The sequence below is a fragment of the Myiozetetes cayanensis genome, unplaced genomic scaffold, assembly GCF_022539395.1.
Source record: "Myiozetetes cayanensis isolate MyiCay16 unplaced genomic scaffold, myiCay2020 scf2-11, whole genome shotgun sequence".
In the NCBI taxonomy this organism is placed as follows: domain Eukaryota; kingdom Metazoa; phylum Chordata; class Aves; order Passeriformes; family Tyrannidae; genus Myiozetetes; species Myiozetetes cayanensis.
In genome coordinates, this window is record NW_026087411.1 from 97,271,326 (window position 1) to 97,286,796 (window position 15,471).

Consider the following 15,471-nt stretch of genomic DNA (forward strand, 5'->3'; position numbering starts at 1 on the left):
CAGTGATAATAGACTGATTAGTGAAAGTCTGCTGTAGCATATTAGTGTAAGAATACTTTGACTTCTGAGAACTTTGTCAGTGTCTAAGTTATCTGCAGGAATTGTGTGTCTTTGTGTGTGCTTCTATTAAGTCACGTCAGACCCATAAAACTCTGGTTTTTTCCCACCGTGTTCTGCTTCTACAACCATTTCTGTGTACCAGCCATATATTTTCTGTTAATGTGGGGAGCTATTTAGGTACGTTCCTCTTTCTTTTGCCTTCTTTCCCTTTTCTGCACTTGGAGAGGTGTGTCAGTGCTCTAAGAAAAAAAGGACATTGGGTATTGCTATCAAGATCAGCCATCATTTGTCCAGTGAAGATATCATAGAATCATAGAATGGCCTGGTTTGGAAGGGACCTTAGAGATCATCTAGTTCCAACTCCCCTGCCATGGCCAGGGACACCTTCCACTAGATCAGTTTGCTCAAAGCCCAGTCCAGCGTGGTCTTGAACACTTCCAGGGATGGCGCATCCCCAACTTCTGTGGACAACCTTTTCCACTGCTGCACCACCTTTGCAGTAAAAAATGCTCTTGCACAGTAAAAAATGCTCTTGTAAAAAGTCTCTCCACATCTTCTTGTAGGCTCCCTTCAGGTACTGTAAGGCTGCAATTAGGTCACACTGAAGCCTTCTCTTTTCCAGATCGAACAATCCCAATTCTCTCAGCCTTACCTCATAGGAGAGGTGCTCCATCCCTCTGATCATCTTGGTGGCCAGCCTCTGGACTTGCTGCGGAAGGTCAATGTCCCCCCTCTGCTGGGGACTGCAGAGCTGGATGCAGCACTGTAGGTGGGGTCTCTTGACAGCAGAGGGGCAGAATAAACTCCTTCAACCTGCTGGCCACGGTGCTCTTGATGCAGCCCAGGACATGTTTGGCTTTCTGGGCTGTGAGTGCACATTGTCAGATCATGTCCAGTCTCTCATCCACCAGCACCCCAAGTCCTTCTTGGCAGGGCTGCCTTTGATCTGTTCATCCCCCAGCCTGGATTGATACTGGGGGTTGCCCTGACCCAGGTGTAGCACCTTGCAATGGGTTTTGTTGAACCACAGGATATTTCCATGGGCCTATTTCTTGAACTTGTCCAGGTTCTTCTCAGTGGCCTCCCATCCTTCAGGTGTGTCAACTGCACCACTCAGCTTGGTATCATCTGCAAATTTGCTGATCCCTTTGTCTATATCATTAAAGAAGATATTAAATAAAACTGGTCACAACAAACTCCTGAGGGACACCACATTTTATCAATGTCCATTGAGATTCTGAGCCACGGACTACAACCCTCTGGATGCGACTGTCCAATCAGTGTCTTATCCATCTAACAGTCTGTTCATCGAATCCATCTCTCTCCAGTTTAGAGAGGATGATGTGGGGGACTGTGCCCAAGACTTCACAGAAGTCCAGATAAGTGACATCTGTAGCCCTTCCCTTGTCCATTGATGTAGTCACTCCATCAGAGAAGGCCACTAGGTTGATCAGGCAGGACTTACCCTTGAAAACTTTTAGGAAAGTTTCAGCATAGGATCACATGTTGAGTGTTATTTCATCTCCCAGCCTGAGAATAAAAATAACCATGTTGAAATTGCATTGATACTGCCCAAGTTCAAATGCTAGATTTTGATCATGCATGCTTACGTACCATGGTGTTTTGTTATATTGAGAATATAATTCCAAGAAGTATGTACTTGTCATTTGAGGATAACACTCTTGGATCATTTCCATGACTCTTGGTGGCTTGCATGCTATTGCAAAATGCCTGATGTCGTTCTACTTCCTATGGTCTGTATCTTTTGCTGGATATTATTTTCCATTGCAGTTTGGTGTTTTGCCATATCTCTCCTCCTTTTAAAATGTTCCCACTCTAATTATGTGCTGGATTTTTTTTTTTTTCTGGTGAATTTAATTCTTTCACTTATGCATCTTTCTGTTTTCTATATGGTGCTGGCATTCAAGGGTACAGTTTAGCAACACGCTGAAGGCCATCTCAGCTGCTGCCAAGGGCATTTCTTTCCTTGGCTGGCATAATCTTTCACAGGAATGATGGCCATTTTACCCTCACCAGGAACCAAGAATCTAAATCAACAGAAAAACAACATTACAGAAAGAAGAATAGCTTACTGCCTGTGCTAGCTCATGATGGGATCAGCTGGCAGTTGGTGACAGTCCAGAGAAGGGGAGGGTAATATGTGACTGCAGTAGGAAACCAGGCTGCTGTTAACCCTCCCATAGACTGACTTATGTAATTAGTGATGGTAGGACACTCCTGACCTAAATTTACCTACCTACAAGGCTGAACTAGTCATACTGGGCAATGAGTAGGTACCTCCAGAGTCAATTATTTATCCTGCATTGGGATGAAATGAATCCACGTGCCAAGGTGCCTTTCTCTGACTTGGTAATACAGGGAGCTCGAGGTGATTTTCTCAGACTGACCACCTAAGCCTGAACAGATAAATCCCACCCAAGGATCTGTTTATAACTAGCCTCAGCTTGAGGTCTGTATCTAAACAAAATTGTTCTGATAAATAGGCATCTGCTAATGCCAGCTGTGCTCTGTCTTGTGGTTCACTTTTTGAGGTGTCATACTTGCAACATTAGGAGGAACTGGGCAGCAGTCTTCATTCTTAGGCAGCTTCCCTTTATTCTTAGAACCTCCTTTAAATATAAGCTGTCACTTAAGTAATGTGTGAGAAAATGGGGACAAAAGCTGTTTCTGCTCTGTGTTTATTCTCCTCATGGCAACCAAAAGCAAACCTTTATCCTGTCCCACTTGCCCTCTGGGATGGTGCCATTGGTCATCTGTCCTTTCTCTGTCAGACCTCTTTTGCTTTGTGTTTTTCTAGCTAGTGATCTACATTCTAAGTCTCTTGTCTTTCTCTTCCTCTAGCCCCATAAACTGCTTTGCTTAGATTTTGTCTTCTGTCTGGGCATTCCTGATCTGTCCCTGTGTTTATAGATGAGTCCATTGTGGGACATGAAAACAGAAAGCAGGGAAGGGAGAACACTCATTTTTCCCCTTTTTTGCCTAGTGTCCTACCACACTAGGCTTGAGCTGGCTTCATCATCAGTCTTCTTCCCTGCTTCCTTCCATCCTTTAATGTGGCACACCTGAGAGTATTCTAATTTCACTGTCTGTATCCATGCAATGTTAGCAATTACTCTCCTGGGGAACTGGAGCTGTGAGTTCAAATCCTTTTAAGTTAAGGATGTTCCATAGCTGGTACTTCACACTTTTTGGATCAATACCTGAGTGGCATTTCTGTTGTGGAAAAGGCAGGTGCCACTGCAGACATGGCTGGGATGATTGGATGGGGCCTTGATAGACCTTTCTACCTCTTCTCTACACCTCCAAGAATGTAGCTGCAGGACTGGGACCAGTCTCTGCGTGCTGAGTTTGCCTTTTGAACCTGTCCCGTGCCCTCAAGAAAGCAACTGTCAGGCCCTCCTAGGAGAACTTCCAAGCACCTGGAGAGTGATAATGTGTTGGAAAGTGTAAGTTAATTGAATAGGCATTAACCACTTAAATATTGCACAAATACCCCAACTTCTGCAACCAGTCCTAAGCCTCTGGGATGGGAAGGAAGAAAAGCAATGCCTTAAAGCTTTATAAATAAAATTACAAATGCATATGTGTGTAATATATATTTATTCATATAAAGAAAAGTACCCTGCAACATTCTCCACATTAGTCACTGTTTCATGATGAATCCTTGGTGTTTTATTTCCTACTGATAAGTGTGTGGGGTTAGCATCAGGTACTCAAGTCAATAGGAACAGGGCTGAACTGAGACAGTTTAGACACAGGTATTAGAACACTGACACCTACATTTGAACCCTGGTGGGGTTTTTGTTGTTTTGAGGGTTGTTTTTTGTTGTGGTTTTTGTGTGTGTGTGTTGTTTTTGTTTTGTTTTTTTTTTTTTTCATTTTGAGGTGTTAAAGATTACTGAAAATTTGATCTGACATATATCAAGAATGGCATCCAAAACTTCAAACTCCTTTTGTAAAATATAGCTGCAAACAGCAGAGATCTTGTAATCTAGTAGGGACTTTGATTAAAACTTTGCAGGAGAAATTCTCATTAGTTGTTTCTGACCAACATTTTCCACAAAGATAAAATTCTACTTGAGCGCTATTTTCTACTGATTGAAAAGCCATAGAGAACTATTGTGAAAAATTTGGCACCTGGGTCCCATCTCCCTCTAGTTACAGGTTTTGAAAACATATTTACCCCCTTCTCGCACTGTTTTCATCTCACCCTGAAGCCCTGATTTTATATTTTCAGCACAGATTGCAATAAGTTAATTCTAACATGAATTCATTGCCTTCAGCAGAACAACATCAGGACAAATTTGTCCCAATTTTTAAAAACCTTATTCTTAATTAAAAGTGAGACTACTCTTCCTACATATGACAAAGACATCTACATTGTATAGTCAGAACTAATAGTCCCTTACACCTCACAAGCATTGGCTGAGGAAATGGCTCTGTTGTGCCAGTATTAAGTGTTCTTTGGGGAGTAACCAAAGACTTCCTATCAGTTAGGTTTTTAGGAAATACTAGACTCACTCTTATGTCCTCTGCAGCAAATGTTGTTGCTCTTCAGCACCATCAGGACCTGAAACGTGTTATGTCTCTGCTTTATGCTACTCCATGCTCCATAGATTTCACAGAGACTTGGTAACTGCAGCAGTTATGGTCCTCTTTTTTGCAATTCTACAGTATTAATGTTTAGGGATTTTTTTTCAGTCTTTCAAGTCCACTGCTTTAACCTTTAAATCAACATATAGAATTCAACTTCAGAGCATTGCAATGTTACGATAATGATCATTGTTTAAGCAGCTTTGTAACTGATTCAGATTTTTATAGTCTAGCTAAGTGGTGAACTCTTCATTACCCAAGGTAATGCACAAGGGAGCTGGGAGGACAAATGAGAAAATGCTTAGATAAACTAAAAGCATAGCTACACAAAACATCTGTAGGTTAGGATGATCAGCGAGGCTGTAATGGAGAAAGAAGAGGTCAGTGACACAGGTTTCATCTCCAGTGTGAAAGGCGTCTTCCCCAGGGAATGATCCACAGCCCTTGGGCCAAGGGGTGAAAAGCAGCTTGTGTGAACAGCACTGGAGGCTTGTCCCTTCTGCCTCTCACTGCTTCCCCCAGAAACCTATCCCTGGTCTGGGCTGGGTGCTGGTGGTACCCTTGTACTCTGGGACTTAATTTAGTTTATCTGTTCAAAATGTTTGAAATAGCATGAGGTCTGTGTTACAACCTGCTATTTCACTGGCATGATTTTGTGGGCTTGTGTTGCATCTGCTAGAATGTGGCTTAGGGCCTGCCATGGTGCTTGAGGACAGACAAGCTGCCAGATAGTTCTGGGAGGTGTTGAGGCATGGATGATGAGGACTTGAGAAGTCAGAGGAGTGAAAACCCTTGAAAGTTATTGCTATGTCTGTAGTGCTGACTCAAACCTGCTTGGGAAAGCCACTCACCAGATGTGGCTGTGGCTCTGCAGATTTATGTGTATGTCTGTACTAGGAACATACTTAATTCACAAAAAAGATAATTCACCTCAGATACCTGAGAATAAAGTATAGTTTTAAAAATAACAACAAAAAGTCATAATAAGAATGAAAATAACTCAGTAATAATGAAATAAAAACAGTCAAAGATGAGTCCTATAGGATTATGCAGAGCATTAGAGTTACTCCATAACTGTTGGCTGGCTGAGCACTAATGCCACCAAGCATCATTTCCTTTCTGCGTTTTTCAGCCATTTGGTTTCAACTGGGCAGATCATTTGTGTTGTTGATTGTAGGTCCAAAATAAAAGCATGTAACAAGCCACTGACCCTTGTGGAGCAGCCACTGGCAAATGCAGGAACTCCATGCATGAGGAATTTGCTGGCTGAAGTGATCTCCAAGTTTTCAGTCCAGTGTTGGAGCGAAGTGTGGGAGCTCCAGGAGTGGTAGGTGCCAGCTGACCTGGCCAGTCCTGCAGCAGTTTTGAGCAAACCTGTGGGGCTTTGGGGATTCTCTGATGGTCTCTCAAGGACCTGTCACTTGAAGCTTGGCTTGAAAAACCTCTTCTGTCTTGTCAACTGAGGCAGATTTCCTAAAGCTGACAGGTCTCAAAAGTTCTTTTGAAATTGTTGTGCATTGATATGTTTTCATTCCTAATGGACATAGAGGCATTGTACTACTTTTTTTTTTTTTTTTTAGTAAATGCTACTTTTTCCTCCTCTTCTAATTTTTTTTCAACACTTTCAGCTTACACTGATTTAATGGCCACTATTATAAGTGCTACAAATTTAACTTCTGAACCCTGCATAGACAGTGAGAAAATATTCATACTTTTATAAATGCTGAACATCTCTAGGTTTCTCTCTGGTGTTGGTTTTACCAATGCTGAAGATACTCCAAACACTGAGGCCAAGATAGTGTTTAAAAAGACAGGCTGGTATCTTTTTCTAAGGACCACTTTCAGTGGGACTTGGTTTTCTAAATGCCTTTATGAATATGGGTCTGAAAGGACTTGAAGGTAGGTTGGAAAGGCAAGGAATTTTTGACAATTTTAAAATGAAAGATGCTGCTGTGGCATATACTTGGATGTCAAACTCTTATTTCAATTGTATGTGGCAATTTTAGCTGCAGGAGAGGTTTCTTTTGAAAGCAGGAAAAGGTGGAGAAACTGATATCCAAAGTGCTTTTGTTTTTATTTCTACTACTAATGTGTCTCTTTACTGCATCTGCAGAGTCCATAAAGTATTTAATCTGCAACCTCTTCAGAGATTTCTTCTGTTAGTGGCTCTTCTCAGGCCAAGGTAATTTCCCTGAGCATTTGTACAGATCTGAGTGTTTTGACCTGACTGACACTAAAGAAGCTCCTTTTTCTAGAACGAGTCCATTTGCTCTCTGAGCTGACCTAACACAAAATAGGGTGAGGTGTATCTCCTGTGTCACTGAGGCTTATAAGCCCAGGAGCAGGCAGTGGGGAATGTGCTGAAGCTTCATCGGAGGTTTTGTTTTCCCCAGAAAATCCTTCATATCTGGCTGCTGAGCAGAGCTAACAAGCAACCTCGACAGTTTTCTGCTTCTCAATGTCTGTCTCATCTCTGAGCTGTGTAGGAGTTTGCAAAGGCAGATTAATATTTAACGTACCTGAAGTCTTTGATCTTTCAATTGGAGTCTGAATACATCTAAATTCTCATAAAATGCAGACAGAGGAGATAATGCTGCCTTTTATTCACTAATGCAGAGACTGGAGCACCCTCCTAATTTCAATTCCTTCTTCCATCTCAGGCCATTTAATTCTGCTCTCCAGCTTGTCTGTCAAGAATCCTTATCACCAGTCTGCTGGGTGCTCATGCTGAAACTGCCTAATTTCCAGGTTTTCAGCTGTATATCTGAACCACTTGGCTTGAAAGCCTCTTTATCTGACTTCTGGAATCCTGAAATGCCCCTGCTACAAAAAAAAAAAAAAGGTGGGATACCCTGCCTGGGATGTCCTGCAGGCTGGTGACCATGTGCTGTTCTGGGCTATGGGGTGGGACCTGCAGGCTGAGGCAGGTAGGACCCACATCCTCTGTTTGCTCAGCCCACAGACCCTGTTTCTCAGGGGTGGCTGCTGCTGAGGGTTAAACACTACATTCAGGTGCCTGGAAGAGCCTTCCAGCATGAGTCTCTGATTTGAATCAAAAGTCTTTGCTCCAGATCTGGATGAACAGTGAGAACCTGGGGGTGCATTGTGGAGTCCTCCTCTGCTGTGTGGGTGTAGCATCAGATGGTGTAGCAAGAGTGTTGTAAGGCAGAGCAACCAGACCTGGGGCTCCTGCCATACCCTCCACACATGAGAAGGGAGACAAAATCTGCTCCCATCAGACCCCCTTTCTGCAGTCTTCTAGGGGATAATGGAAGTACAAACTAGACAGTAATTCAGAGGAATAATTTATTCCTGCAACTTCAAAGTCATCTACTTGATCTTGCTGCTAACATGTCTGTTCTGCCGTTTAACACCTTCAGATCATCCCAAAACTAACAGTTCCAGCCTCCTAGACCCCAAATATATTAAGTCATACAGACCCACATAGTGATCCCATACCTGAGTCTAATCCTACTTGACTTATTTTTTAAGAGATTCAGGGAGTGGAGAGTAATATAGCTCTGGATATAAAATGCACATGTCTGTATTGTGGTTATAAAAGATGATATACAGGTACTTTCTCTTGAAACCCTGATATGACTTTCAGCTTCTTTGTGTAGTACAGAGTTTTGGTGAAAGAAGAACTGGAAAAATATACCAGAAGTACATAAATAACACTTTTGTGAAAGTATTTCTACAGGCCCCCTAACTACTGTCTTTTGATGGTCCTTTTGCACAAACTCCATTTCTGTGCTGTTGTTTTCTGACACATCTCTTCACAGCCTAATTTCAGACAAGCCATTCACTTGTAGGCTTAGACAAGAGTGTGTTTCAAAGGTGATTCTCTTCAGGAGTTATTGAAGACAATGATGTAACTTCATTGCATGATACAGTGAAGTATTACCTGCCTTCCACCCTCAATGACTTACATGAGGGCTATTGTATCAGACAATTTGCTGGGCATAATTCCAGTGGTCAGGTAGATGGGAAGTGAAGTTTCAGGCGTTGAAGTTGGTCTTGTCTTCTATTGAATTGCCTCTTTAGAGCAATATCCACTCTTTCTAAGTGGGAACTTAGTACTAACATCTTTTAGTGCAAGGCCAGGTGGCCAAGAAGGCCGATGGCATCCTGGCTTGTATCAGCAATAATGTGACCAGCAGGATCAGGGCAGTGATTGTCTCCCGGTACTTGTCATTGGTGAGGCCACATCTCAAATCCTGGGTTCAGTTTTGGGACCCTCACTACAAGAAAGACGTTGAGATGCTGGAGGGTGTCCAGAAAAGGACAATGGAGCTGGTGAAGGGTCTCGAGCACAAAGTTCTATGAGGAGCAGCTGAGGGAGCTGGGATTGTTTAGGCAGGAGAAAAGGAGGCTCAGGTGAGACCTCATGACTCTCTACAACTACCTGAAAGGAGATTGTAGTAGAATGGGGGATGGTCTTTTCTCCCATGTAACAAGAAACAGGATGAGAGGAAATGGCCTCAAGTTGTGCCAGGAGAGGCTTAAATTGGATATTAGGAAAAATTTCTCTTTGGAAAGGGTTGTCAACCATTGGAACAGGCTGCCCAGGAAGTGGTTGAGTCACCACCCCTGGACATATTTAAAAGATATGTAGATTTGGCACTTAGGGATGTGGTTTAGCTGTGGACTTGGCATTACTAGGTAATGGTTGGACTTAATGATGTTAGAAGTCTTTTCTGATCTAAACAATTCTATGATTCTAAGCCCATTATTATATATACTGTATTTTCTCCATTTGCCTTTCCAGACCCCTGTCTCCAGTGAGAAACCATAAACATACAATTGTCTATTATTAGCATTGCTTAATCTCCTGGTTAATTAAATTTTTTCTAAGCTTTATCTCACCCAATCTAATGGCAAACCAAACTGCTAAATGTGCTGCTGCAAGTTTTATGTGTGTCTGAGGAACACACAACCTGCTTGGCTGAGCTTGGGGGAGCTGCACGTGTTCTTCTCATGATGTGTGGATTATGGCATACAAAAATATATTGTGTTAGTAGTAGAATGCTGCATGTGTTCAGAAACTGTTGAGAGTCTTTCGAATTCTTATAACTGTTTACTCATTCTTTTGTTTAGGAGTCAGTGACCTGTAAGTGCTCATTATGAAGAGAGATCTGGTTTTCTTGGTGACTCTAATTAGCCTTGCCTTCCTGTCACTACTAAGGTCTGGATATCCTCAACACATTGCAGAGGAGTCCTGCTCTGTTCAGATTCTTGTTCCAGGCCTCAAAGGTAATGTGAAAGCCTACTCCATTATTCAAATATTAATCTTTTTCTTCTAACAGGCTCATTTGCACCACTGACAGTTTCTAACAGAGACAAAGAAGGTGCCTTTCAGTTACCCTCTTATTTGCAGTTACCCTCTTATTTGTTCCATTTGTAGACTCCTTAAAAATGGAGTTTTAAGGTCCATAAAGAAGTGAAATTAAATCTGTTAAAATAAACATGGTTCACAGAATGCATACCAATCTCCCAAATTTACTCCTGATCGGTAGTGCTTGTTACTCTGATACACTGCCTGGTTGCACTCTCTGTGTTTACACTCAACAGTGCTGCACATACCCAAAGACTGCAAAATCAGGCCCTACTTTATTATGCCTGGAGAGGTTTTAATTTCCATGTTGCAATGTAACGTGAAGTATTTTGTGTTTTCTAGTATTTTGTTTGTATTCTCTAGATTTTTAAAAGCTCTAATACCTTTTAGAAGGAAGAAAACATTAGTTAGTTTTTTGGCATTTCTATAATTTTTGTGGAAAAAGGCAACATTTTATAAAATATGCCCCTAAACTATTGCCCAAAGAAGATGGTATAATAAGTTATTGATCTTTTCATAGCAAAAACTATGCCTTACATAAGAAATCAACCACTGGGAAGAATTAGCATTTTAAAGCAACAGCATCCATTACAGTGTGAAATCCCAGCCCTGTTTAGTCAATAACAGTAATTTCCTTTGTGAAGGCTATAGTATTTCTACTGGAATATACTACTGGAATATACCTATGAATGTGGGGAAGTACTCGATAACTAAAGACAAAAAAAAAATCATAAATCCTTGTCGTGGTCGAGGCAGGGAGGCAACATGGGTTTCAGGATACCAGCAGCTTTTTTTTATTGCAACAGTGCAGCTACCTTTATACAGTTCTGGGGTGACACATGTACACACAGCATTGGTTTACCACTTCATAACAACTCATGATTGGACACACAGCCACATGTCCTAACACAATAGGCTGGCATTCTAACAGGAAACCCACTGTGTGACAGTCCCCACTGTCTGTGGTTAACCCTCTGCCAGGTGTAAGAAGTTCCATCTTCAGGATTTTAGCTTACAGACAGCCCAGAACCAGCTGGACTCCCCCACAAATCCTACCAGCTTATCATTAACAATATATCAAAAAAGCATTGTTTAAGAACCACACAATGAACCTTCCATTTTCTTCTTGTAATTTTGCCTTGTACTATCACAAAACTCACCTACCCAGGAGTGGTGCAAACTTTTCTAATGCAAACCTAGGCTTTACTCAGTTGCCTAAAGAACACAGACTGCAGACACTGTTTGTTCTGGTTACCTGATTGGTAAGAGAAGGCTCAGTTCTGTTCTGCAGTTGTTCATACAGTTAAATTATGAGTACAGCCTGACCATAGGTTTGGCTGTAGTGTAAACTGCCCTCTCCAGACACTGACCACCTTGTGTGTTGCTGCCCTGTACTTGAAGCAGGAGAATTGGGCTTTAGAGTGTGGGTTGTGCTTGGCCAATTGGCTTTAGGAATAAAAAAGCCCTTTGTTTATTCATTATTATTTATTGTTGTTTTATTTATTATTATAGATGCAGCTTTGGATGCCTGAACTCAACCAAAAGCTATTTTTTTCTGTTTACTTCAATAAGTGACTTTTGAAGTCTTAATAGTATTTAGACCTTCTGCAGATGTCCTAGTTTTAAAGGACAACACTGTATCCTCAATTCTGAGGTTTGATTAAGACTGGAATGATTTGTTTAACATATTTACTGTGAAAAAGACGTAAGATAGTGCTGTTAATGTGACTACAGAGGAGAACACAATCTTGCTAAATATATGTTGTCCAAAATTACATGAAAGATCAGTTGAAGGGTCAGACTCCACAGCACTGGGGACTGAAGCTTTGAAATTACTTTATTTCAAAGACGTTGACAGGCTTGTACAAGTTTTGTGACTTCTTTGCCTTAGTTTCCTTATTTGTGTGATCAGTCAAAATTAACATCTATGATTACCATTTTAATGCAAGGGTCATAATTATTATTATTATACACAGCAGAGGTTTTTAAAGTGTATAAACAGTACAAGACCCTGACCCTTTGGTAAAAGGCAGTTCTAAACCTGGAAACCAGAAACAGCCCTGAAAACCATCATATGTTAATGATTTCACTCCATTCCATGAGATGTAAGCCTTGCAAATTTGAAAGAGATTGATGTACAAATTCAGTGAAGCACAAAATGGCCTGATACAGCCCTAGTTAATGTGAAATCCCCAAAAAGCTCTCAATGCTTCAGCTGTGCTGTCAAAGAGCCTGGCTCAGAGAAGTGACAATGCTGTCCCCCACTGGCACAACTCCAACCCATTTCGGTGGCCAAGGCTTCCTTTAAATTGAGAATATGTTGGCTATGTGCCCAAATTTCAGCTCCCATGCAGTGGGATTTGCTCACTGCAGCTTTTAGATCTCCACCACCTCCTGCTCAGCTGGAGTGCCAGCAACATCTCCAATGGTGGAGGAACAGAGCACCCTTCTGCTGCTGGGCACGACACTCAGGATTTGGGAAAAATAGGTTCAGGAAAGAAATGGAAGAAATTAGGAAGACTGTAGGGTATGAGAATGGCAGAAGAAAGAAGCCTAAGAGGTGGTGCAGAAAGTGGAGCCCAAATGGGGTGGTGAAGGAGAAAGTCATCAGGGAAAAGTACCCAAAAGCATGGAGGATTTTAGATGAACAGGAAGAGGTACAGGAAAAAAAACTGAAAAAACCCAAAAAAACCAGAAAAGCATGAAGAATGAGACCAAATGAAAAGACTGGAAACTTGGAAAAAAAAAAAAAAAAGAGACACAAAACCAATTAAGAGCCCACAGTATAAAAGAGAGAATCAGAAGGGGCATGAGAATGGAGGTGGAAATGGATGATGAAGAAAACCAGTAAAGACATCAGGACTAGAAAAAGCACAAATGAGTTTAAGGTCAGCGGTTCAGGTTTTAGGGACTGGGTTTGTTTTTTATTCCTGCGTTGGTTTTTTTTTTTTTTTTTTATAAACTCAAGAGTATAAAGGAGTAAGATGAAATGAGGAAGGAAAAAACCATAGCTCTGAGAATGCAGACAGCAGACTGAACCATGTTTTAGAAAACTGACAATATTAATAATGGGAAAAGTGTGTTGTGTGTGAAAATGCGATGGATGATGAAGCCTTGCTACAAAGCTCACTCATATTCCTCCTAAAGTCCAGTTCCTTTTGATAGACCCATGAAATTGAAGTTACTACTATTGTGGAGAAAAAAAAATAACGTGGAACAATCCTTGAATGCTTAAATTCTCAGTTTGCTACCTTATTTTTGTCTCCCTTTTAGAATCTAAAGCAGTAATTGTTTTAATAGTCTGAATGACATTCAGTACATTAAAAAGTTGATGCTAGACAAATAAAACCAATTGTTTTTAACACCCACACGTGATGCATCTACTCACACAGGGAATATGAGTAATGGAAGAAAGTTATCACCAGCCAAGAATGCTTAATAGCTCACGTAGTTAATATTTGGTGTGCTATTTTCATAGATGGTACAGCTTAAGAGAGGCAGGATATGAACATAAGCACAGACAAATCCAGTCCCAAAGAATCCACAAAGAAAGGCAAATCAACAGCAATGGTAAGATAAATCACCTACATTAAGAAAGGTCTTTCCCAGAGATGATGGAAGAAGAAGACTGTATTAGTGTCAGGGTTGTCCCTGCTACCCCTGATCCTGCTGCAGCTCAATTTGGTGGCAGGGCTAAATTTCTTTCCTAGCACTGTGGAGCACTGCTAAGCACAGCTCACCCTGTCTCAGCTGCACTGTGCTGATGAAGTGCAGCACATATTTCATGCAGTGGGGCTGAAACAAAGAGACATCCAGGAAGGGATGGAGAGGAGAATTAACAGAAGGTATGACTGCAAAGGGACTGTGGCTGGTGGAAAAGGCCACAGCGGAGCAATTGGGTAGGGACCGTGATGCACAGATCCCAACTTCCTGCTCTGAAGGGACTTGGTTGTAGACCAGAAGAGGCTGGAGACCAGAAAGGGGGCATAGAGGTGTCTTTCTCTAATTCATGAATCAAAAGTTAAAGTTTGATTAATAGGTGAGATATTAAATTGATTGAAATTCCTTGACAGAAAATTGATTTTTTGCCCATGACACCTACAAAGGCTATGCTTCCTCAGCTTGCACAGTGCCCAGGTTGCATATAGCAAAAATAGGGACTTAAATGTGGCAAAGCTGAGCTGGACCACTGATCAGTTCCTCTTGGCCAAGGTCTTGCTCCTTAAAACAGGTTATAACAAAGAAGTACAGAGTGGTCTGTAGCTGGGCCTGTAATGGGGTAATCTCCTCCCAGAGAAAGTTTCTAAAACATCCACACTAAGGAACGTGGTGCCATCTTATTAAAGGAATAAATGCAGGCAAGTGTAATGGCCTGAAGCAAGAGTGATCTATTTTATTGATCCCTAATGCACAGCTTTCACTCTGAAGAACGTGTAAAGCAATAGGCTGTAATAGCCTGCTCTCAGCCTCCAGAGAGCAGGGGAAAGTCATTGTCAGGATTTATCTTTGGGAAGCAAAGAACTCATAACCAGCCCTGAGGGGTGAAAGGCAATCATACAAAGCCTATTGGTTACCTGATAATAAAAATGTGACATTCCCAAATGTGCCAAATTATAGCCTGTTTCATGCTAACAATATTATTCACTGGGGATTATGTGAAGTTTGTCCTCATTAAGGTCAGAGAATGGCCTATTTTTGCATGTCTGAAAACAGGGAAGATGGTCTGGAGCCTGCTGGCAGCCTGAAGAATGAAAATATAACAGATGGAGGACCAAGTTCAGTTCACAGCCATCTAGGTCTACAATAAGGAGAGAGACAGAAAGAGAGAGCTGGAGGCTGCATATTTGAAACGTGCCATGTTGTGGTATGTTTTTACATGCCATCTTTCTGGCCCCTCTGTGAGCCACTGCTGTCAGCTATGCCAGAGAGAAGAGCTTGTGGGGTGCATGATAACCTTTGACTTTCCTACTGTGGTGCTCCCCTCAGCTTCCTGGAGAGCAGGATGCTCTCTCCTCTATAGAAATACGGTGCTGAGGCATCATGTGTGCTGTGCTGGCTCCAGGTTTTAGATATCAACATCTTATTTTCTGTGGGAGCCATTGAACTTTCTTCTCCTTCATATAAATCTTTTTTTGTCAAGGTGGCTGCGTAAATCATTCTTTAAACTTCTGTTTGTGAAAGAGATTTTAATTTTAAGTCAATGGCAAAGTACAATAGTAGGGGGCGAAAGAAGCTAAGCATCCCTAAATTTTCAATGAAAGGAACCAGGGAGGAAAACATTTACAGAAACTGATGTTTAAATATGTTGAATATAATGATGTGCCATGAGCCACGTGCATGTCAGTACACTGCATAGTGGTTCATACCTCAGAGATTAAAAGGCACAGTATATACTGAGAATACGGAGTAGGGAGTTACCCTTTCATGCTTAAAAATGTTCCTCTAAATGATGGATGTAGCAA

At 41.5% G+C, this 15,471-nt stretch overlaps 1 protein-coding gene across 5 annotated transcripts in view; it reads left to right on the forward strand.

The window, feature by feature from the left end:
• The window catches only part of COLEC11 (collectin subfamily member 11), a 44,004-nt gene that overhangs the window by 12,826 nt on the left and 15,707 nt on the right, over positions 1–15,471 (forward strand). For 4 of the 5 annotated variants that reach the window (XM_050315662.1, XM_050315661.1, XM_050315664.1 and 1 more), the window contains one exon: positions 9,772–9,927. In XM_050315662.1, the coding sequence (XP_050171619.1) occupies positions 9,798–9,927 (130 nt within the window). In that variant the 5' untranslated portion in view covers positions 9,772–9,797. Of the gene's footprint in view, positions 1–9,771; positions 9,928–15,471 lie in introns of those variants that run through there. The other variant, XM_050315665.1, reaches the window with a different exon arrangement.